This window comes from Scomber japonicus, chromosome 16, assembly GCF_027409825.1.
Source record: "Scomber japonicus isolate fScoJap1 chromosome 16, fScoJap1.pri, whole genome shotgun sequence".
NCBI classification, from domain to species: Eukaryota; Metazoa; Chordata; class Actinopteri; order Scombriformes; family Scombridae; genus Scomber; species Scomber japonicus.
Window position 1 is genome coordinate 19,789,746 of NC_070593.1, and position 23,759 is coordinate 19,813,504.

Here is a 23,759-nt window from a genome sequence, read left to right on the forward strand (position 1 = left end):
CGTGTGTGTGTATGAGGAAGTGAAGTTAGAGGAATCACATGGAAAATGGAAAACAGGAAGCAGCTGATTTGATACAAAGCAAAGTCAAATGTCAGTGTGTGTTGAAAGACAGAGGACGACCACTGAAGACAGACTTGAAATGTATCAGCATATAAGAAATATGGCTTCAAAGAGATATAGAGTATATCTATATCTATATATAATATATCGGTAAAAGAAGCAGACATTTGCTGCTGGTGCTCTAAGCCGCTGGCCACTCCCCCTCTCACACAGCACACTGAGCACATCACAGGACCAGAGTTACCGAGATTTCCACCGGTTCCGTCACCGGCGCGAAACGGCTGCGCCACGGTTTTACTTCGTCCTCTGCCCGGTGTCAACTCACACAGCAATTGCGACAGCCCAATAAAATCCGAACGAGTGCCTTTAGGCTACCGTAATTACTGTAGTAGCAGGCAGCACACCTAAAAGCCCAAATTTAGTTAACTTGCTCAAATTTTATTGATTTGGTAATTTTATTCAATTTTTGTACTTGTACCATGTGTCAGTAGGCTACGTAGCTAGATGGTGTCTTTATCTGTCTGTTTTATTCCTGTTTGTTGCTGAAATGCGATAGGGAGGCTGCACGGGTTGTTTTATTTTGAAAGAATAAAGTTTTATTATGCCGATTCTGTGTCTCACTTCCTGTCTGGTGCAATCTGCTCTGTTGAGCTTGACGCGATTTAGAAATGGCTCCTTCAAAAATAGAAATGCTGCGGATTGATAGCGCTGTGGCGCAGAGAGCCGCTGTCGAGACGCTCCTGGTGGAAACACTCTCATTGATTAGAGTGGCAGCGATCAGCTCCAGTGACCGCAGCGCAGCCGTTCAGCATCCCTGATGGACCCGGTGGAAATTGGGCTTTAGAGAGGGTAAAAAGCACAACTTCAAATAGCTCTAAACACTTAATTTCCAATGGTTTTTTTTCTACATTTATCCCGAGCTGAAGGTAGTCACATCAAGCTATGACACAAGTCGAGCTTCCATGCTGTGAGTGAGCTATTAAATCTTTTTTAAACTTTTAATATGAAGCAGTAAAGCAGGACATGTTGGGTTTGTATCAGTGTTCGGCAGCCAATCAGAACACAGTGGTCTCATTAGAAGGCGGGCCTGAAAGAGAACTAAAACTGCCTGTTAGAGACGGAGGCTGAACTGAGGGGCTCCATAAAGGGTCAGTATAAGATAAAGAAGTTTTTTGAACTGTGAATCATGCAAAACTACTCTAGTGGAGTCCAAGAGTAATAATATAGAACTGGAAATCAACATAATAGGTCCCCTTTAAGAGTTTGTACACTTTAATTTAGCTTTTCTCGCAGTTCATTCCTCCACTACTGTTCCAAAGTGTCTGGTAAATTAAACAGCACACACACCTCAAGCAGTGCCAATATTTGCGGCCATTTGCAAATGTCTATTTATTCTATTCTTGAAAGTGCTGAGGAGCTGTAAGGGGAGAAATGATAGAGAGTAAAAACCGATTAGTTTAGCCAAAAAACTGAAGCAGCCCACGTCTCTCTCTCCCTCCTCATAGATCAGCCTGGCCTCACCATTTCTTCTCAATTACTCCTCCAGTCAACCTGCTTAACGATTTTTAGCTCGCCCAAATGCCAAGAGGCAGTGCGTGTGGGTTTGCATGTGTGACTGCATCCTTTTGCAAGAATGTGTGTGTCCATGCATATGTTTCTCTGTGCGCGTGGGTGTATGTGTAAGTGAGTGCATGATGCTTTGACCACGGGGGCTGATGCATGTGTGTGTGTGTGTGTGGGGGGGGAGAGAATGGACGCCAGTCAAAACACAGACATAAGCTATGAAGTAAGCAATCAAATCCATGTTTCCCCTGAGACATGAGATAGCGAGGATGAGTGGAGGCATTTGATTGGATAGAAAAGCTTAAATCTGAGCATCAGACACAACGATGTAAAAATACAGGAAGTGGAGGAAGACAAGAAAGCATTTTTTTTCCCAAGGTCTTATCCTGTGTTGTTTTAATCTGTCTCTCACACACACACACACACTCACACACAGAAAGCATTTTCAAGCTGTGATATACAACGTTTCTCTAATGTGCAATGGTGCATTCACATTTGTGTTTGTGTCATATTTAGCAATGCTCATTGGTGGATAGGACTGTCACTCACTCACCGGCAGACTGGAGGGGCGGTCCTGGGAGACGCCATCCTCATTGTTGGTCTTCCCAGAGTTCCCTGGGGCTGGACCCCTGGTGCTGTAGCTCTCCTGCTGGGCCTCCTTGAAAGAAAGAGAGAGAGAGAGAGATTGTTACTTCAAATCTATGATCAACAAAGCAAAGGATCTATTTCACAGAGCCCTCCAATACATAAGTAGATGAATAACATATATACATACAATATGTAAATAAGTGCATAACCAATATTTTAGAGGCCTAAAATTGAGAGATCACAAATTTAATATTTTATGAATTAATAAATTTACAGAATATAATGCGCAGTGCTTGGGGTAAATTCAAAAGCGTTGCTACAGTGCACTCTGTCCTTGAATATGTTAAGAACATTTAATTCATGGTTCAGCTGCCTCAAGGACACATTGGTTCCAACTCTGATATACCATCTGAAAGATCCTGCCAAAAGAAATACATGTATTTGTACAACAAAAATAAAGATATTTATATTTCACGCTGGCCTAAACGCTCCGAATCTTTTAATGACTTTCTCTGTAAAACATTATCATCATATTATTTCAACAACGCTCTTCCACTGCGATGAAAAAAGTTCTAAATGTGAGCGAGAGAGAACGAGAGAACGAGTTGAGCTGTTGAGTGTGTCTCAGGTTTGCAGGGCTGTAATAAAGACTCTGATTCCCACTTAGATCAATTCACAACACAAAGAGCCACGTTGCACAAGGAAATACACACATACACACATACACACACACTCTGATACAGTACATGTAGCCTGAAAACCATCCAAACACGCACCCATCAGCACACCATACCAGCCAATTCATTTCAACTAAATCCCAGCCTAACCATCCACTAATCCTTGAAACATACACACACACACACACACACCCACACACACAAACACACACACACACACACACACACACACACACTCAGTCCTATTGTTCAATCTAAGTCATTTTCTTCCCCTCTGTAATCACAAGCCTATCTAGTGTAAACCAATTTTCTCCCCATTGTCGGAGGTGTTGCCCTCTCCCTCTCCCTCCCACTGTACTCCCTTCTTTCCCTCTCCCTCTCCTTTTCATTCACCACGGAGGTTGTTCCTCCATCATGTTAAGCGTCGGCAGCACAATGGCAACTTGTAAAAGAGCTCTGAGTGGAAGGATTAGTGATAACTGATCGGCGAGATGTGGCGAGAGATCACACACGAGTGCTTGCGGACCGTACACAACATACATACACACTCGGCCGCGCATTTATGTGCACATAAACCGGGAGTCTTCACATTTTTACTTTCAAAATCAATTTTCCTCCCACAGAGTCTGATTTCTTATCTGTTGTGTGCTTATGCTGTAGTAGGTGGGCAATATTACTGTCAGCCAGGTGATATAATTTTATAGCTGAAGATTATCTTTCACAGCAAGGAATGTATCATGTGTATCATGTGAAATGTATCTGTTATTACATCACTAAATGTGTCATCATTTGGGCATCAGAGCTGAATGATATCAATTATGTAATTTTGTAGATTCTTTATGAAATCTGATTACGTTCATTTCTTAAGAATATACCTGCAAAGTTACTCTGCACACACAGTTTGCATGCTGCTTTACCAGCTGCACACAGACACACACACACACACACACACACACACACAGACAAAAAGTTAATGTATTCATTCATCTATTATTTAGAAAAGGCAATGTAATGACCTTAAATGCCCTAGAGTAGTTCCTTCAAATCCACATTTCAATTATCAGCCAATTAAATCACTGAAGCAGTAATTCTAAAAATACAGCCAATTTTAAATACTTACTTTAAAGTATAATACATACACGTTTCATTAAATGTCAGTTAAGGTGTTTAATGTATTCTAAATAAGTATCTGGAGCACAGTTACTCAAAGTACCATTTTTAGCATTAAGTGAACTCCTAAACTTTGTGCTGCACTTCTTCTAATTCCTTTTTTCAAACATTCAAATATGGATAATTACTTTTTGTCACTCAGCCCTCCACTCAGAGGTGTTTCAATTAACTGAGCATTATCCTTAATCATGAGTTTAGTTTCTCTCAGTTAAAGGAGAAAAAGACATGTCAACAACATTTAAAGTCAAAGCAAATGTTTCACTTTATTAGTGTCTTGCTTGTAAAGACTGACATGTTTATGACATTTATGACACATGTATTAAATGATATAGAATGAGAAATGCTGTTCAGCCTTCTGAAATGTGTGATGGTATTAATAGATCAAAATGTTACTGTTACACTATGAAGTAACTACTCTCTCCCCCATATACCATTCCCTTTTCACTTATTTACTTATACCACCAAACCTCTGTCTATTCTGTATTACTCCATTGTAGTATATAAGCCACATATATATATATATAAAATAATTGTTCACAAAGACTTTAATAGTTTCAACTATTTGCATCAAGTCAACCTTGCACACTATATTATTTATTAGTTTATTTTACTTGTGCTATAAACCTTGACTTTTCATTCTTCTCAAGTTTAAATACTTCTATTGTCTTGTGCTACTTTCTCTCCTTTCTGTATGTAGTGCTGAAGTTCAATAAAGGTCATTGTATCCTTGTATCCACTCTGTAAATGACTGGGTTTTAAAGTTTTACAATAACACACATTTATTGATGTGTTGACATGATCAATGGGCTGATGCAAGAACATTATTGTATTTTTATTCTATAATTCTCTTATTTTTTACTGTGAGGTAACTGCCTGTACTTGTTTTAAATAGCCTGTTTCTGCTGGATGAATGCCACCTGTTCATAAGGAGGTGTGTGTTCATTAGCAAAAATCCTTCCATGTTTCACTTCATGGACAAAAAAGTTCCTCTAGAGTAGTCAATAGACAAAAACATTGTAGTGTCAGTAGGTGATCCAAAACAATTAGATGATGTTGATGGTAAAAAAGGTCTTTCTAAAGCAAAGCGGTCTGTCAGAATATTATAATATTATAGTCTACAGGTGATGTTACACTGTTTCATTATTCTATATCAGTTAAACTGTTTTGGATAATTTCTGTATCATATTTAAACTCCAAATGAATTCAGATGAGGGCATTATAGTTGTGAATCAAACAGGTGTTTCTCCCATGTGAAGAAAGGCAGAGATCGCCATGACATGTATGACAAGTCTGGACCACTTGTCAATTTAGTTTGTACCTAAAAGAATATTCTAAGAAGGACACAACTGATGAATGCCATAAATGATCTTAAATCTCCTACATATGTGTATTTTAAGATCAAATCTGTTCATATAGGTGCTTGTTGCTTGAGGGTCATTGTTATTAAACTGATGCATGTTATTACTGGAATATTTCAGTTCAGTTCAAATCAAGTCAACAAAAAGAAGAAAAAAGAAGTAAATATTAGATATGAGAAAAGTACATACTCATATTTTTTATCAACTTTGTGGAAGTGAAATGAAGATAGTCAATCCTCCAGAGAACTTTACAGTTCTACTTTCTGATATTTTGATAATATTTTGATAGTTTTAATTAGTTTGTCTGTGAGTGATAACTGCTTGGTGTGACTGAATTGTCTTATCATGATGTTGTTTATAAAGTATGTAATTTGTTCTCAGGTCTCTCTTGTAACAGAAAGATCTTGATCTCAATTAGACTTCCTGAATAAATAAAGCATAACTATTATTTTTCATTTCTGACTGCAAATATTAAGCATAATGAAAACAGCTAAATAAATGAAACATCACACCATAATCACGCCATATTCCAATCCTAACCTAAAATCTCAAAACCACCAACACCCCTGCCTCCTTACCACATCTAAAAGCCTTAGAGAAAACCCTGTTCATCCAGATGTGGTTCAATCACTGGATCACATATCATCTCATAAGGCGGTGCTATTTTTAAAAAAACAAAGCAATGGTAGTTTCCTTGTCAGGGTCCTGGGCAAGCCCTGTGTTTGTGTGCACAGCCCCCCTGTGTTTATCAATGGGAGCCTGGATACACGCCAAACGCCATGCTTTTATTACATGGTCCGAAGTGCTCCGTTTGAAGCAGAGGCCCGGCTTACACACAAATGCACCTCCACAGGTAAATAAAGGCCTGTGAAGGAGGGGTGTGCTTTCTGATAGGTGGACGAGTGAGAGGACACACACACATACACACACATATACACGCACAGTTCAGTTCACAGACAAAAATCCACACATAGACAGACAGTTGCTCACACAGTGAATTGAGAACGGAGGAGTGGCTGCTGACCCAAGTCCAATATTTACTCAGGCATATGAGTCTGTAGTGTGTGTGTGTGTGTGTGTGTGCATACTCGAGGGGATTTCCTTTTTAAGTGGGTCAAAGTGAGGTTAGCCTCATACTACTGTTTACACTAATGTTCTTACATCATCACTGTCAACCATAATATGGACAGAGAGGGTGAGATAGAAACAGAGATGGGGAGGGGGGAGAGGTTGGGGCAGAAAGACACGGAGGCTGACGGAGAAATACAGAAAGTGAGATGCAAAAAGAGATGGAGAGAAGCAAGGAGAGCAGAAAGAGAGAAAGAAGATGAAGAGAGAGGAACGACGGTAGGAAAAAGGAATAGAAAAGCGAGCGTGAGAGAACATCAGAGGCAAATGAAGAAGTGCTGCGAGTGCATCCTTTCATTTGAGTTTTTTCCAGTCCATTGTCTCAAAATCCCATTTCCCAGCTAATTTAGAAGCTTCTAAAATACACTCCACTCCATACCTTAAGCCTAAGGCCACAGCTAATCCTGTCTCCACACACACACGCACACACACACACACATATACGGGCACATACGCACAGAGACACGCTCATTCATCCTCCTTGCTTTTCAAAAGACTTCATCTTGGCATAGTAGAAACGAATGAAGGATATTGAAGGCAAGCGTTTGAAGTACATGAGGGAATGCAGGAATCAAACTGTGAGTTAAATGCTATTAGACAGCTGTGTGGAGAGGCAGTGTAATATTAGATTTGATTGAATAGATGACTGCTGAATGTGGTGTAATATATAGAGCCGGAGAGGCTTTATGCAGACGTAAATCAATAATGCAGCACAACGTCAATCCCAGCCACTCAAAAAACGGGAGTCTGTCAATAAGAGTGAAACATTACCAAAGTAGAAACGTAGCGATGTTGCAATGTAGCATGCATACTATTGTTTAGAGTATGAAACTTTATGCGTACTAGCATTTAAAAGTCCAGCTGGTAATTTCATCTTTTGTGTCTGTGTCTGTGTGATGTTAAGACTTTGTTAATGCCAGAAGAGAAATTCATTCATTACCCTCGCAGAAGAGGTCAAAGGTTATACTGTGCTGCAGAACAGCGCCTCCTGGAGCTGGCTGGCATTCAGATGGCATTTCACTCCTCTACTTTAATGTACTAAATGGTGAAAGTCACAACACTGCCTGGAATAGCAATTCCAACAAATCACACACACTTTATCCCCCCCTCCCTCTCTCTCTCTCCCCCTCCCTCTCTCTCTCTCACCTTATTTGAGCAGGTTGGAACGGGCCTTGTTGGTCGGTTGCACTGAACACTTTCTAACTCTATATTCAAGCAAGGAGGCAACATTTCACCTCGCTTTTGCTTGTATGAGTTTGATAGGCTGTCTTTGAAAATAAGCAACGAAGCAGGCGTGACAGCAAGAAAACACATTTGATGCCACCGCTTGACACACAGCCGTTAAGTTAAGCTGATTTTGGCTGACATCTGTCTTGATCTCATTTTTTTCTCAAACAGTTAGAGAAGAAATGTGGGTTACTTCACACTATACAGCATTTTTTAAATTTAACATGCTTGCATTTTAATCCTTTTTTCCACTACCATTGTCTGCTCTGGGCTACCTTGCTTTTACAAACTCTGCGTGCAGTGTTTTTTTTTTTTTTTTTGTCACGCATACCTGCTTGAATCTCATTGGCTCTCAATTTCATCAGAACAAACCTTTACTATTTTTTTTTGGTCTTTTCTTGTCTTTTCATCCCGTTTGTCCTCGTTATGGTTCTGTATATTCTTTTTGCTCCAACGTTGCCCCGAACCTCCACTCACTCCTCTGTCTTGACTGCTCCCTCTGCTCTCCATCCCTCCACCTCTCTCTCTCTCTCTCTCTCCCCTTTCCCCATTAATTTTCTTGCTTTCTCCACACCTCTCACATCCCTCACACTCCATCCCCGTCCCTTTGTCTTCATCCATCACTCTTCCTCTTTTCCCATCACCCTCTCCATCCCACCTCCATCCCTTTCTCCACCCCTGCTCCTCTTCATCAATACCACCTCCGCCCCTCTCTCCCTCCTCAATCCCCCCCACCTCGTCTCCCCTCACTATCCTCATGACTACCAAATGAATTAGTCACCCCCCCCCCCCCCGCCCCCCTTCCCTTTTTTCCCCCCCTGCACCTTGGCAGATGCACATCTCCACAAAATCTGACGCTAATGCCATTAATATTCATTAAAAATTAAGCTTAATTGCGTGTCTTTAGGAGAGGGGCCCGTAACCCCCCCCCTCCCCTTGCTCCCTCCTTCCTCCCCCCCAACACACACTCCTTAACCATACACACACAGCATGAAAACCAGTGCATTTGGACACCAACCCCTGCCCCATTTTCCCAAGGACAGGGACACTAAGAGGCATGTATACACTCCGTCTCACACACACACACACACACACACACACACCAAAGTACCTCTGTATCTTTATTTATATATGTTAGAGTGTATATGTTATGCTCTCTGTCAATAATTAGTGTTGAAAGCAGCATTTTTAACTTTCATTAGGCAAAAGTGCAAGTAAGGACAGCTTTTAAAGAAGAAACACACTAGCACACATACACAAAGCTTCTACGCATCAGAGCGAAGCAGTGCTGGTGGGGGCAGGACATCCATATTCAACACTCTGCGTTCACACACACACACACGCACGTTGCTTCCGACTTGCAGAAAAGCACATGTGCACGCTCCAATCAGACCGACTCAACCATAATTGAAGCAACAATCAGCAGTGAGAGCGAGTTACACTGTGTTCTGTAATATGTGACAAATCAACATTCGGTTATGATATGCTTGTCTTTTTATGTGTTCTTGACACTTAGATCTTTTGATCCATTTCAGAATATTTAGAAAACACTGCAGCTTCAGCCTGATTATTTCAGAGGCTGAAAATACTGTATATTATAGGGCAGACCTACTTTCATCTGCTGTGACTCTTTTTTAAAAACACTGTGCTGGTTAGACTTCATGTAAACGATGGCCGTTTATTCCAGGATATAGCCTATTATTATCATCACGGGGAAAGGTGACGATTAGAATTTAAATAGGTATTGTATGTTCCTGTGTGTGTGTGTGTGTGTGTATGTGTGTGTATGCCTATATATCTGTGAGCTGCATGCATGTGTGTGTCCAGCCTATCTTAATAGGTCCATTTGTAGCAAGACCTGTTCTAGTGCTGTGTCCTTCAGATTGGATTCTATCTCAGCAATCCCCCTGACCTTTACCACAAAGAGACTACAAGAGAGAGACTAGCGCTCTGACACAGGACACACACACACACACACACACACACACACTCACACAGCCTGTACACACACACAACCACAAGCAAGTATTTATTCTTGCCAATATAAACAGAGACACACACACACAAACACATGAGCAGACATAGAAAGATATGCACATGCACAGACGAACACAAATCCACACACACACACACACCAGTATGTGTGCAGGCCTTCCCTTAGGGATGATGTCAGATGTAGCTAACAGTGTTAGCCGCAGATGCCGTTGCCAGGGCTTTCATTCTCATTCCTCTACACAGGCTAATCAAATAAGAGCAAGTCTTTGTACCATCTTCACTTCACACACTCTTTGCAAGTCCCTGTCACCACCACCCCCATCCGCCCATTCACTTCAATTGCTTTGGCTCACAGTTAAAGAGGACATCCACCCAAACTGGTGTACACCCACATGACTTTTGCTAAAGCACGGAGGAACAATAGCGGTGTGTTGGCGGGCTCGACTTTGACTGTGACATTTTTTTTTTGTGTGTGTGTGTGTGTGTGTGTGTGTGTGTGTGTGTGCGCGTGTGTTTTTTTCTTTCTCTCTCTGTCTGTGAAGTCTGTATCCAGGAACAAATGTAGCGGCATTTCCTAACAAATGGCAGCTAAATGAGGCCCCTAGGGTGCTGTGCCGCTAACTACCGGCCCTCTTTTTTTCTGAGCCATTATGATTGTCCTAACCGTTCCAAAAACACCTCTCACGTTCTCGTTCATTTGCATTTGAATTGCAGCATGGTTGTACAAAAACAAACATAAATCAAAAAAGGGGAAAAAAGAAGAAAAAAAAACAATGGCGGATTCTGGTCGAGCAATTAGCGAGTGTCAGTCAATGTGGAGGTAAGCAACACACTAAATTAAAAACACTGTCTGAAACAAATGCAGACACACTTTCTCACACACACACTATACATTAAATAATACATTGTATAAAGATTAAAAAAACATATATATATATATAGTGAATAGCAGCATATGTATATATATATGTATGTGTGTACATGTATGTATATGAAAAATGTATACATATATACACACACACATATGTATGTATATGTATTTTAAAATTTTATCATTTAAATTTGCCTGAAAACTCATCAAGCTTAAGTGCTCGTCAGCAGCAGCCAATCGGAGTGTGGCAGGCCTAGGGTTGCCGTGGCGATACGCAGGGACATTTAGAGGACTCCGATAAACTCTGCCATTTAAAAGGTTATGACAATTAACGCGGCTCTCCGCAAATTACCACTGCCAGACCTTTACCCACGGACGTCTCTCTCTCCCTCTTATCACCCCGCAACCAGCCACTCTCTCCCTCTCCTGCTCTTTCCCTCTCTCTCTCTTGCCATATGCCCTCCATTTCCGTAGCCTGTCCTCCCTCCATCCCTCGCTCCCTCCCTCTTTCTGTCCGCCCCCTTCCAGCCAACAGCACTTTTATTATCCCGTTAATTAACAGAGTTCTTCACTTAATATTCAAATGGTGACCAATTAATGACATTGAACTTTGGGTGCCCCACCTACCCACATCCCGTGCCCCCTCCACACATGCACACGCACCCACGCACACGCACACACACACACACCTTCTCCTCTACTTTCACCACATGCTTTTCGCTGTCTCTCTTCACACACACACACACACACACACACACACACACTTCTTCCTGCCTTTCATTTCCTCTGTCTCGTCCCCTCAACCTCCCCTCCATCCCACCTCCTCGTCGCCAAGGTGAGCTCCAATTTCCGCGTGAGAGTGTGTGTGAGTGTGTGTCTGTGTGTGTGCACACGTGAAGGGAAAGCATGGTGATTGAGGCAGTAGAGCAAGTATACAGCGAGGGGGTAATAAAGCCAGGGGGCCAGGCTGCAGAAAGGCTCGACGGCCTTTTAATTAACCTGGTGTGATTAAAAGCGGGGGCAGCGGAGGGTGGGGGAAAGGGCCTGCTGCTGCAGCCGGTTGGGGGTGGAGGGGTGACAGACAGGAAAAAGGAAATGACACACTGGAAGTAGTGAAAGGTAAAAGACCCAGGTGATGCACCTGAGAGCCTCATGGTTTGTACCGTTACCTCTAGTGAATCACAAATAAGAACAGCTTCACACTCACAGCAACTAGAAGGAAAATAAACAAAATATCTTATTTCCTGACCTTGGAAAACATTCTCAGTCTTTGTCTCTGTCTCTAAGCCTTCACATCAAGAATGATTTAACTCTTCTTGTTTACACTGACAAAACATCCTTAAAATGCACAGAAAACTTGAGAGTTGAGTATCTTAAATGCCATGACAACAGGGCAACTCCATCGGCTGAAGATGATTGTATAATACGATCAAAAGCTACAGAACAGCTACTACAGACCTTGTGTTGAGACGGTTTTGTCTAAATTAATTTCATTTATGAGAAATGTTTGTTGTATATGCAGACCGTTACATGCTATGTACAATATTTGTAAATCTATTTAAATAAGGTGTTATTTAACTAAAAGACTACATTTTCCATTATAAACTGAACACAATTTTTCAAAACTGCTTGAATTAGTTGAAGTTAAAAAAGGGCTGTTTGTCTTAGTTTACATTTTGGAGATACAGGACAGAAACCAAATGCCAGAGCTTCCCAATGTAACCCCTGAGTGCTCTGAGCAGCAGTGCATGGTACAGTATGGCAGTGTTAAACATGCATGCATCACTTTTCATTTCTGGGTAATTTAAAGTATTAGAGGCTTGCCCTGCCAGCCTGATAATGGTCCTAGTGTTTTGTTTTTAGTGGGTACCACATGGTGGGCATGTAATATTGTGCTCATGAACACCACTAAGCTACCTCTAAACCAATGAATCAGCTTCCTTCCATGTAGGTCCCTGTAAAATGAGCTTGTCTCCTCCAATCAGCTGGGAGCTCCTGTATGCCAAAGCACTGCTCCCAAGAGCCTACTCTCAGACAGGAAGAGGAAATAGTTAAGGCCAATAGAGGAAACGACCAGTGGGATCAGTTTCACAGGGGAGAGCGGAGAGGTGGGTTTTACTGCGGAGAGTAAATGTCACAAGGAATGACTTCCTTCTTCAAAGAGTAGGAATCAAAACCCGACAACTCTACTACTCACCCAAATACCGCTCTGTGGCATATTTACTATATAGTTCATATTATGCTAAAACAGGGCTGGGCTATATTCTGTTACATGTAATTACTCTACAAACATAAATTTAACACACTGTTTCTCGGTGGAAAATTAAATAGTGGGTGCTCTGTGGAATTGCTGATCAAAGCCGGTACCATGTTCTGACAACATTATGAGTTTAAATCTGGCAGCTGGCCAATGGTGCATTTCACCTCCTTTCTCTCTCTCCTCAGTCTATCTTGTGGCACACTCAGCTGTATACTACCCAATAAAGCAAACATGCCATAAAAAATAATCTGCAAATTCTTGAAATTACAGCTTTCTCTTCCATTTTTATGGGGTAGGAAGTATTAGACAGTAACAAAATATCATGCACTTCATCTGTTATGCATCAAGTGTAATATGGACAGGAAGAGAAGGAAAGGGCACCAATTTTATCCTTTTAAGCGATTTGTCTCACGCTGCAACTGAAGCCAACAATCAGACCGAAAACATTAGGGTCATGATATTTATAGGGTCTGTTGAAAATCTACTCCCAGAGAAGGGGCTCCTATTCTATGGCTTTTTAAATATTTTTTCCTTATACAGGAAAGCAATTTTAACAGCAGTGAGCTTGATTGAAGAGAAATTGGAGGAAAGTGACATGTTCAAATACAAATGATAAGCCAAGTAGTATATAAGGTCAAACTGTCTTCTCAATCAAGTTAAAATAAATCTGACAACCACAACTCAAAATCATCAATTTAAAAATATCTAAAACCCACAGTACTCAGAAACCCACTAGCAAAATACCCACATTTATTTTTTTTCAAAACCTACTTCTTCTGTGATGCGATATTATAGTTTTTTTTATATTTTGGTATCAGCCTTAATGTCTTAGAAATGTCTTTTTAGCCTGCTCTGCTCCTTGCAATCAGATGAGGTCACAGCAGTGCAATAGACTCAAAGAAAGACGGCACTTTCACTTCGATTTGTTACAAAACCAGCTAATAGCGGTCAGTTGCAGAGCAAATTCTGTGTCAAAGGCAGCTGGAATGGCTCCATCAACTGGAGGATGTCCTCTGGCTAGGGTTAATGGGAGTGGAGTGGGGGGAAAGGAACTGCGGAGAGAGCCGGAAGAACAAAATAAAGAACTTTTCAGCTTGGATTTCTCAGAGTAATGGAGGGTCAAAAAACAGGGGTCAAAATCACAATGACATCCTAATCTGGCGTGTGCTTGTGATTGTGTGTATGTGTGTGTGTGTGTAATCCGCTCCGTGCGGCTCACATCATGTCTCATTTCAGCCCAGAATCACAGACAAAGGTCACCGTTTGACCTTTTCACAGCTCAGAATTGCTGCAGCACACTTGGCTGATTAGTGTACACACACACACACACACACACACACACACACACACACACTCGCACAGAAAAAAAAAATGACATAGACGCACACTCACTCAAAAAAGAAAAATGAAAGTAATACAGCACTAAGCTGAAAGCACACCAAATCCTCTATTTGTAATCTTGGCCAAGTGCACTATGTAAGTTCAATTTCCAAGTATGTTTACTCTTGGATCCAAAATCAAAGAGAAGGACCTATTTTCTTTGTTATTCAAATTCATTCTGCTATTTTCTAAAATTATTTCCTTTCTCTAAATTTCTCTCTCACTCAATCGATGGACAATTAACTTTGTCTTAATGCCACTGCACAGCCTTGTTTTTGTTATGTGTAAAATGTCATGTTTTTTTAATGATCAATATTGTGTTTTTTCAGCAATTACTACAGCATGAACTGTTGAGAGAAATTGAGTGCTTGGAGCAGGATTTTGCATATGTCAAACGGTGTAGCTGAGAACTTTCAGATGAGTTGGGCTGCTGGTTTGAAAGCTGTCCTTTAACTGTACATGTCCATAGCTGGGCCTCCTGACAAAACTCCTTTATATATAAAGCAAAAAATATAAAAATGTAATGTGAAAGAATGGTAACTGAAAGCTTGTTAGTCGATATAGAAGAGTAGACTTTTATTTGTTGGGTCTATACATGTAGCTTGGTGGCAGATATACTGGAACAAGAAGGTGTCAACATATTGCCTGCTGTGTTGCTGGAACATAAAATGCTATCCATAGGAAGGCTTTCTTGATTACAGGCAAGGACAGCAGGATGCAGCTTGGATGTAAAGGCTGCTGAAGGTATTGTGGCTTTTATGTATTGCTAACAAGCGTGTGTGTTGATTGAAACATTTATGCTTAAAGTAGCACACATGCATAACAATGAAAAACAAAAGGAAACCAGCTCCCCTGGTCGCCACAGCAGTTGGCATGGCAACCAGCGTGAGACCAATCAACACAGGTGAAACGGGGCTTTGGCCAATCAGAATGCTCAGGCTGAACTACCTGGTGTATAAATGTCAGCGTGGGTCAATTGCCGCCACATCATCAGCGATGATGAAAACACACCATTACTGTCACAAAATGTCAACCTGGCCATGGATTTCAGCCTCTCCTAGTTAGAGTGAATAATGTTTGTTCAGTAAGCTGCAGAGTCGGTGTGTTTGAGCATGTTAAGTGAAGAAACAAGTATTTTTTTTGGGGGGGTTTTGTTTTGTTTTTTGGTTTTCCAGTGTGAGACAAAAGCTATGCCGGCTGAAATTTTCACTCAGTATGAAAATTACTATGCTAAGACTAACGATTTCCTTTTTTTTGACAACCTGCTTTTGTGTTCACAATGGCTTTCTGCTTGGCTATTTGTCTTGTTGTGCTCAATATTCAATGCTGTCTAAAGGAAGGTTTAACTACATCTCAGTAAATCACAGTATAACTACTTTGACAGATACAACTACATTACAGCCAAATGACATCAACTTATGCAGACACTAAATAAATCTTTTCAAATGAGTGAACTACTAGCTTCCAATACAGTGTTCTTTGCACAAATATTATTTAATTGCAAGAAAAAAAGGCTGCCTTGTGTGTAATATTGTGTGCAATGACCTCTTGTATATATGTGGAAATCTTTATTGAAATTGCAGGCTATTGCTTATCCAGCAATCTAGGTAAACATTGAAGAGCATTTAGTTAATCCATATCAATGCATCATATTTAACTGCTTATATGGACCGTGCACAACAAAATGTCAAACTTTTCAGCCTGAAATGAAGAGTAATAGGAACACAAAGTTGTATAAAATGGAAATACTTCACTCATCTGTCTTTCCCTGCCTGCTTCTTACCTCCCCCTGTCCTGTCTGATCTATTCTTTCCTGTCCAGTTTCTGCTCTAATCTCTCACGTCTCGTTTCTGTTCTTTCTCCCTGCTCCATTTTGTTCTGCTCTGTTCTGGTCCAGGCAGGGCTGTTAGCCAGAGTCACTCCACGCAGGCTGATAGTTCTCTCTGGCTGCAAGAGTGGATGGGAAACACATGGGCAGCCTTCACTCAACTCTGAAACAACTGCTTGAACCCAGTTTCCCAATGGAAAACTTCTACAGAACATCAGGCTGAAACTTGGCAGGACGAGTTTCGATCCATATGTTTGGAACAGGCCCTTTGTTGTGCTGAGGATCAGGGTTTTTTTTTTTTTTTGCATTGGCGGGTTTGTGTGCACAGGAAATGCACAGTATGTGTTTATATGGTATGACTGCCCAACCTATAAATTTGGTATTGCATTCAAATGTTTTGTTTCTGTAAACAACTTGTGTGTGTGTGTGTGTGTGTGTGTGTGTGTGTTGAGAAAAGGAGAGCATATGAAAATATACAGAAACACAGAGGTTGAGATTTACCTAAATGACCTCTCATGAATAATGGGATCCATACACCAGGCATGTTGGACCACTGACACACCACATCATACACACACACACACAAACACACACACACACACACACACACACACACACACACACACACACACACACACACACACACACACACACACACACACACACACACACACACACACACACACACACACACACACACACACACACACACACAGAATATATCCCTTCTCTCCAATCTCAGCACCATTAGAATATTGAGATACAATCCATGGAAAGTCCAATGCTGATATTCAACATTTTTGATGTTATGTCTGATAAGCGATATCTGTGTATCTATGCCAAACTGAGTTAGTTATTCATATTTACTTATTGAGTTATGTTAATTATTCCCATTTTTTTGCTCACATCTTGTAAGGGGACTTTATGAGACATCTGAATTCCAGGATTGGTTACAGCTGAATGCCTTGCCAGTTTTTTCCCTCCACACAGGAAACAGCACAGTGTGTATCTGGGTATGAAAGTGATGTGTGTATGTGTTGGTACCTGTTGTGGCGGTGGTCGTGGCTGTAGGTAGGGGCTCTGGGTTGGGCCTGGAGGGGTCTGCTGAGGGGGGCTGAAATACGGAGGGGTTCCCTGCTGCCCCGGCTGCTGCTGCTGCTGCTGCTGCTGGCTGTAGCCCCCCATCCCCTGCTGGCCATACGGCGCCACCTGCTGAAACAACCAATGACACAATGGTTAACGGGGGTGATTGATAAGGTCAAATCTGAGGTTGAAGCAAGACTTTCCTTTTTCAGTTGAAAGCAATGCAGATAGAGGTTATCAGGTGCAGTTACTGGTAGCCAATCATAGCAAGTGCCAGTTGACATAGTATAGCAGTCAATCTCATAAAAGTCAAAGAGTCCTTAAACTCACAGTTCTTCTAGAAAAATATAAACAAAAGCAACCCACATGGGCTTACATCAACGGGCTTCTACCCATTTTCCAATTAATCTGATTGTCCCTCGGCTAAAGCGTCTTAATTTAGCTCAGACCAGGCTGACACCCATCTCTCAGCAGTCCTCTCTCAGCCTAATGAACTCATACTGCGGAGAACTCTAACTTTATGTCCTCTGGCTTGCCAAATGCATCCTCCTCTCTACATTATCTCCGTCTCGGTCAGCTCACAGATGGGATGAGGTGTGTTGGATATTACTGCGAGCCCGTCCCAGGCCGTAACCCTAATGAGGGACACATGGATGAGCCGGGGGCATTCCAGAGCAGCGCAGTTAAAAAACTCGCTCGCAAAAAGGACGAAGCCACGCCAAGTGCCGTTGCTGCATTACACGGCAGTTATGAGAGTGAATGTGAACAGGGGAGTGTGTGTGTAACAAGCTGGCACCAATACAAATGTAGTCTTAATCCCTCCTTGTCGTTTGTTATGACTACAGACAGCGCCAGGTGCTTCTCACTCCTCCAAGGATTTCCTATGGAGGCTGGGGTTTTCTCACAGACACGCACACGCGCACACACACACACACACACACACACAAAAGCCAAGTCCTAGACAGACTATTAAACAACATTTACGACTGCTGGTGAAGCAATACGACAGCACTTTTCATGGCATATTTTTTCCCCTTCATGTCATGTTGCTTTTTTTATTCCATCGTTTGAGATGACGGCCAACAGCGCTGCCGCAAACTCATTTAATGTGGCACCATTAGGCCGTAATTTGCGGCACGCGAGAAAGCTCATCGTTCCATCGGTCGTCCACCTGCTATTCACCCCCCCCCCCCCGGGTTAAACTTTGAAATGTCCCTTTAAATCTTCTTTTTCAGCAGCTTTGCCAAAGAAGAAAAGTCTCTCAAACTCAAGAGTGATTTATATGCGGATTGACTGTGTTATAGGGGACTCCGGGCATGACGTAGTTACTACACTACAGTACGGCCTTGTCAGATCAAAAGCAAAGAGCACACATCCAGAGTTTTACTGTGACTGTTATTAGCAAGAAAACCTGCTCATAAAAGCCCTGTTGAAACTGATGTCTACTCTGGTGTAAAATATAGTAAAATCTGATCAGGCCATGGAGGGCCAGTGGAGATTAATACATTTGAACCAGTTTTGAAGAGCAACTTTCTTTGAGTGGGTGGTGAAAAAAAAAAAAGAAAAGAAATCTCGACACTGGCTGGAGCTTTTTGACGCTCTGAATAGAGATGATTGGACAATGTAGAATACTTTTCACTTCAATGGAAATTTGATTAGAAAGGACAGGTTTGTATGTGTGTGTGTGTGTGTGTGTGTGTGTGTATGTGTGTGTGTGTTGTGCTCCGAGTGTGAGAGTGTGTCATTAGGCCAATGATACAGACAGACAGGGTGAGATCAGTCTAGCTGGCAGAGAGGTTAATAGCATGGCCCTGCTCATGCCAACAGCACCACTAGATTCATTACTGCTAGCCAGGGCAACACTCACACACTCATACGCGCACACACACACACACACACACACATACAGACACACACACACACACACACACGCACACACACTCATACTAACATACCAATATACTCAAATGAATACACATGAATTCAAGTTGTCTGTGTGTAGGGATTTGTTAAAGTAAGAAAGACAAACAAATGCTCTTTCTCTCTCTCTCTCTCTTTCTTTCTCTCTCTTTCTTTCTCTCTCTCTTATAAACACACACGACTGGATCAAAGCCAGTCCGATAAAGGAGAGGTAACTCTATCCAGTGATCAGTGATGGCAGGCTGGTGTAACACAGTAGGTCTCAACTGGAACACTACTGTTCTGGGATTGGTAAGGATTAGGTCGCCATGGAGATCGAGACCAGACAACCGTGGGTGGGTTCCTTTCTCCGACAAACACAATGACGGGCAGACAGACAGATCCGGGCAGACAGTGACGGATAGACAGAGGAACAGAACAGATAGACGGAGGCAAGAGACTCAGACAAAACACAAAACACACACACACACAAAAAAAGGGTTAATTGAGAACAGCTCTTTAGGTTTGTGCACCCCCCCCCCCCCCCCCCCCAAAAAAAAAGCTATAAATAACCTGGTTACAAAGCATGAAAAAGGCTAATGAATAAATAATAAACTACACTAGTTTCTGTTGTCCTTAAAATTGCTGGTTTCATTTGCTGAGATTTGTGTATGTGAAAATACACCTGGGATGCAGTTAGCAAGCATGCTGGAACAAGAAAGCTACAACACACCAATGCTACGTCTGCTGTCTCTCTTTGCTCTCGGTAAGGATGTAAAGACCGACTACTGGATGGGTAAAAATAATTGTGTGGAGCTTATTATGTAATGTCATATTATTCTTCCTATTCTTTTCTATAGATCATAATTAGTATGGACTAGAATGATTTTAACATCTCTTTCTCATAGGCCTTCTTGCTTCAGGCCTATAATTACAAGCTATAATACTTTTTCTATATACCTTTTCTATATACCTCCTCTTACTCCACTGCATCAATTTATATTTACATGACAAGGCAAATAAGAACATCACCTTTCCATTTCTATACATATACACCACTATACGTCCAAGTGCATTCAACAGCAAATCTGTTTACACACTTGGTGCTGCTGCATGATGGTTAAATGGACCCAAACATACTGTAAGACACCTCCTTGAAATATTAGCGGTTACCCTTGGTAGGTGAAAGAGGGAGGTAGTGGGTGGCTAATAACAAATAATGAGCAGTCCACGGTAGATCAGTTAACATTACTCTTCCTGCAACAGTTCAGTAACTGCTCCAGGGACATTTAGGACAATGCAGAAACTGAAGAGAATGATACTTGTTTAAACACTACAGTATAACAAGGGGCAGCTGTTACTATGGTCAAACATGGTTCCATGTTGTCCTGAATTTTTGGTTTTATTTTCTCCTCCTTGATCACATCTAGCTCCTTTTTCAAGCTTCCTCTGGCTACTTTGTGATAAATGTTTATTACAAGGGTACCATTGAAAAATGTCAGTTTTTAGTGTAATCAGGTGGAGAGACCGACTGATATGCGAGGAGGTAGACAGGCAATCAGGTAAGCGAGCAAAAAGACAGACGCAGAAACAAATGAAAAAAGGGCCATCAGTCAGTCAAGTCAAATAGCTACAGAGACAGCAGGCAGACTAAAGGTCTAACAAGTGGAAACCTGTCACAGTGGCTTTGGGAGGGAAGAAAGAGTCATTCATATGCAGCTACTGTTTGATCGCTGTGGCAGACTGTATGCATGTACTGTAGCCTACCTACTGAGTACACACCAGTTCACTGAAACCTGATTCTCTTTGACTGAGAAAATGTTCAGTGATAAACAGACTTGCTGCGCCGTTGCTTATACCAATAAAAATAACCGCTGGAAGTAGAAAATAAGACCACCTTTTTCCTTCCACTCAGGTGTGTGCAAGCAGACAAAATAACAGTGTGATTTATCCGGAGTGTCTTGGCAGGCACACGGTGTCAAATAAATGTCTAATGAAATGACAACAGATGTGAAGTGCTGTAGGGAGAAATGACGCAGAATAGACATCCTGTGAAGCAAATAATTCACCATAAACTGCAGAAACAGTGTGATGAAAACAAAAGCCTTGGCGGCATATTAAGATACAAAGACACAAACACACGCACGCAAACACTGAGAAGAACTCAATCAAAAATCTATCAAAACAAGAGCCCTGTGAAAAGGCAGACGGTATCTTCCTGCTCTGCAAATGGAGAAAATAAATGGCTATACTAACCCCAATCCAAGGCAGTGGTGTGTGTTTGTGTGTCTGTGTGTGTGTGTGTGTGTGTGTGTGTGTGCATGTGTGTTCCTCAAATCAGCCGTTTAAAAGCCTTGCACGGAACAAGGCGCTGCTTGTAATTCAATTGGGCCAATGAGCAATAGACAGGAATTTTCATAATTCTGTAGAAGTGGTGATACGGTTGGCTGGCGACCGGGACCACAGGTCGCCCGTTTTGAGTGACAGATGGACTCAGCCAACCAGAGTGCTAAGCAGAGCCAGCTCCCTCCGACCGTAAACACACGCACGCATACACACACACACAGACGTACACCCTGACAGGCATGACACACACAGACACACACACAGGCAACACATTAGCATGCTATCATGCTAGGTGGCCACTACAGATCACAGAGGTGTCAGCTTAAAATAAAAAAAGAGATGGAAAGGGTCGCAACTAAAGCAAAGTCAGAAGAGTTGACGAAGAAAGAAAAACAGAAGAGAAAGAAAAACGCTACGTTCATGTGAAGAGATACAGAGACGACGGCAAACAAAGATGTTTAGAGAGACAGAGATGGAGAGATAGGCAGAAGGGAGATAGAGGAGGGGTGTTACAGAGTGACGGAGATACTTAAAGGGATGGATAAAGCGATTTCTCACATGATAAAGACAGAGAGAGACGGATAAAGACGGTGATGCAGACAGAGAGATATGTGAAGAGAAAAGGGGCAAGACAAGTGTAAAAGAGAAGCAGAGGAAACAAGAGCCTCAGAGGAGAGACAGACGGGGATACTGTGAAATAGTGATGAGGAAGAATAAAGAGAGGAAGAAAGTGTGAAAGAGTCTGATTTTTATTTAAGTGGATCATAAAGTGCATAATATGACGAACAAAATATGAGAGGTAGGAGTTAAAATAGACAGGTAGATACTGAAGATGCAACTGCTCAGATTGACACCTGGAACACCAGATGAAGGTAATTAATTAATGACCATTAATGAGCTGGTTGGATGGAGCAGTAGCAGCAGTGTAGACCAGAAATGAGAATCATTAGCTGCGTCCCACTTCTGTTCTACATAATGTTAGGCAGGTTTTGAGCTTAAAATGTGTTCACACTACAAATGTAAGTAACCTTAAAAAAAAATGATGTATGCATATTTTAAAAAAAATGCTTGATTTATTCAGTGTGCTGTTGCTGAATGTCAATCAACATCCAACAGTGCATGTGTTTGGTGAAATCAAGTATTAAGATTTCATGTAAACCAGCTACAAAAAAAAATAGCCTACTATAAAGATCAGGATTTAGTAAATACTCTGATAAATTAGTATGTAGTTTGGACATGGAGCAGAGCAGCTGGACCCAAATTCAGGAGACAGCAGACAACAGGAAATGAAGATTTAATATTTAGTTCACCACCCAGGAACAGGACTCAGGAGTACAGGCTGACAAAGCTGAACAGAACAGACGATCCGACAAAGACTGAACTGAACAACAGGACTTAAATACAAACTGAACTAATGAGGGAACAGAGAGCAGGTGACTAGAGAACAGGCGAGGAGCTCATTGGCTGGGAGGGAATAATAGGAGCAAGGCAGGGCTAGTGAAGCTGATGCAGGGTGGAGGTTGTGGGAAGAGAAGCATGCAGAACAGTGACAGGATCATGCACTTAACAACTTTGCACTTAAATAATGTGCAAGCGAGGTCAAATCATATATTAGTGCGTTGGGTTTCACTGACTTGTGTGTCTCCAATCAGAAAGGACGAGCTAATCACTGAAATCACCTGTTCTGAGCCCCATTTCCATACTCGCTATCCTCCACCACCACCATCCACAATTGTTTTATTTTTCTCCAATTAGTATGTAGTATACCAGTGGGGCACAGGCTAGAATGAAAGAATGCATTGTTGTTGTCCCTGTATGGCACATGATTTGACACCTCTGATATATATAGGTGTAAATGACCAAACAGGCCATTAATAAAAATAATAGCAAAAAATAATCCAGTATCTCTGCAATGACTGGAAGGCACACTGGTGATAAGGAAGGGTATAATACACTGTTTGCACTATATATTTACACGCTGCAGAGTAACTGATGGTATAATACCATATAAATGCAATGCTAATATTAGCATAAATTACTCTAAATGCCCGGTGTCATTGATTTAAAGTGACATTTTTACTATAATCTCCTCCAAATTTTATTACACAACTTGGCACCAAGATAAACATATCTCAGTTTTATCTTACTGCTTTGATTTAATCATCCAAGGACAGATATTGATCAAGAACTTGTTAAAGCAAGTTAGGTGTGTTTGTCCTGTTGGCAGTCGTTTCGCTTTTGTATTCTTCAACATGCCTCTAGCTGTTTTGGGTGCAACAATTACTGATGTAAGGTGTTTTAAGGTCATCGAGAGGCCAAGATTGTA

General features: G+C 41.5%; 1 protein-coding gene across 1 annotated transcript in view; it reads right to left on the minus strand.

The window, feature by feature from the left end:
* Positions 1-23,759, minus strand: part of LOC128374962 (AT-rich interactive domain-containing protein 1B-like) — a 177,445-nt gene that overhangs the window by 112,957 nt on the left and 40,729 nt on the right. The window contains exons 3-4 of the mRNA XM_053335180.1: positions 17,150-17,317; positions 2,177-2,281 (exon numbers count right to left, since the gene is read on the minus strand). Of these exons, the coding sequence (XP_053191155.1) occupies positions 2,177-2,281; positions 17,150-17,317 (273 nt within the window). The remainder of the gene's footprint in view (positions 1-2,176; positions 2,282-17,149; positions 17,318-23,759) is intronic.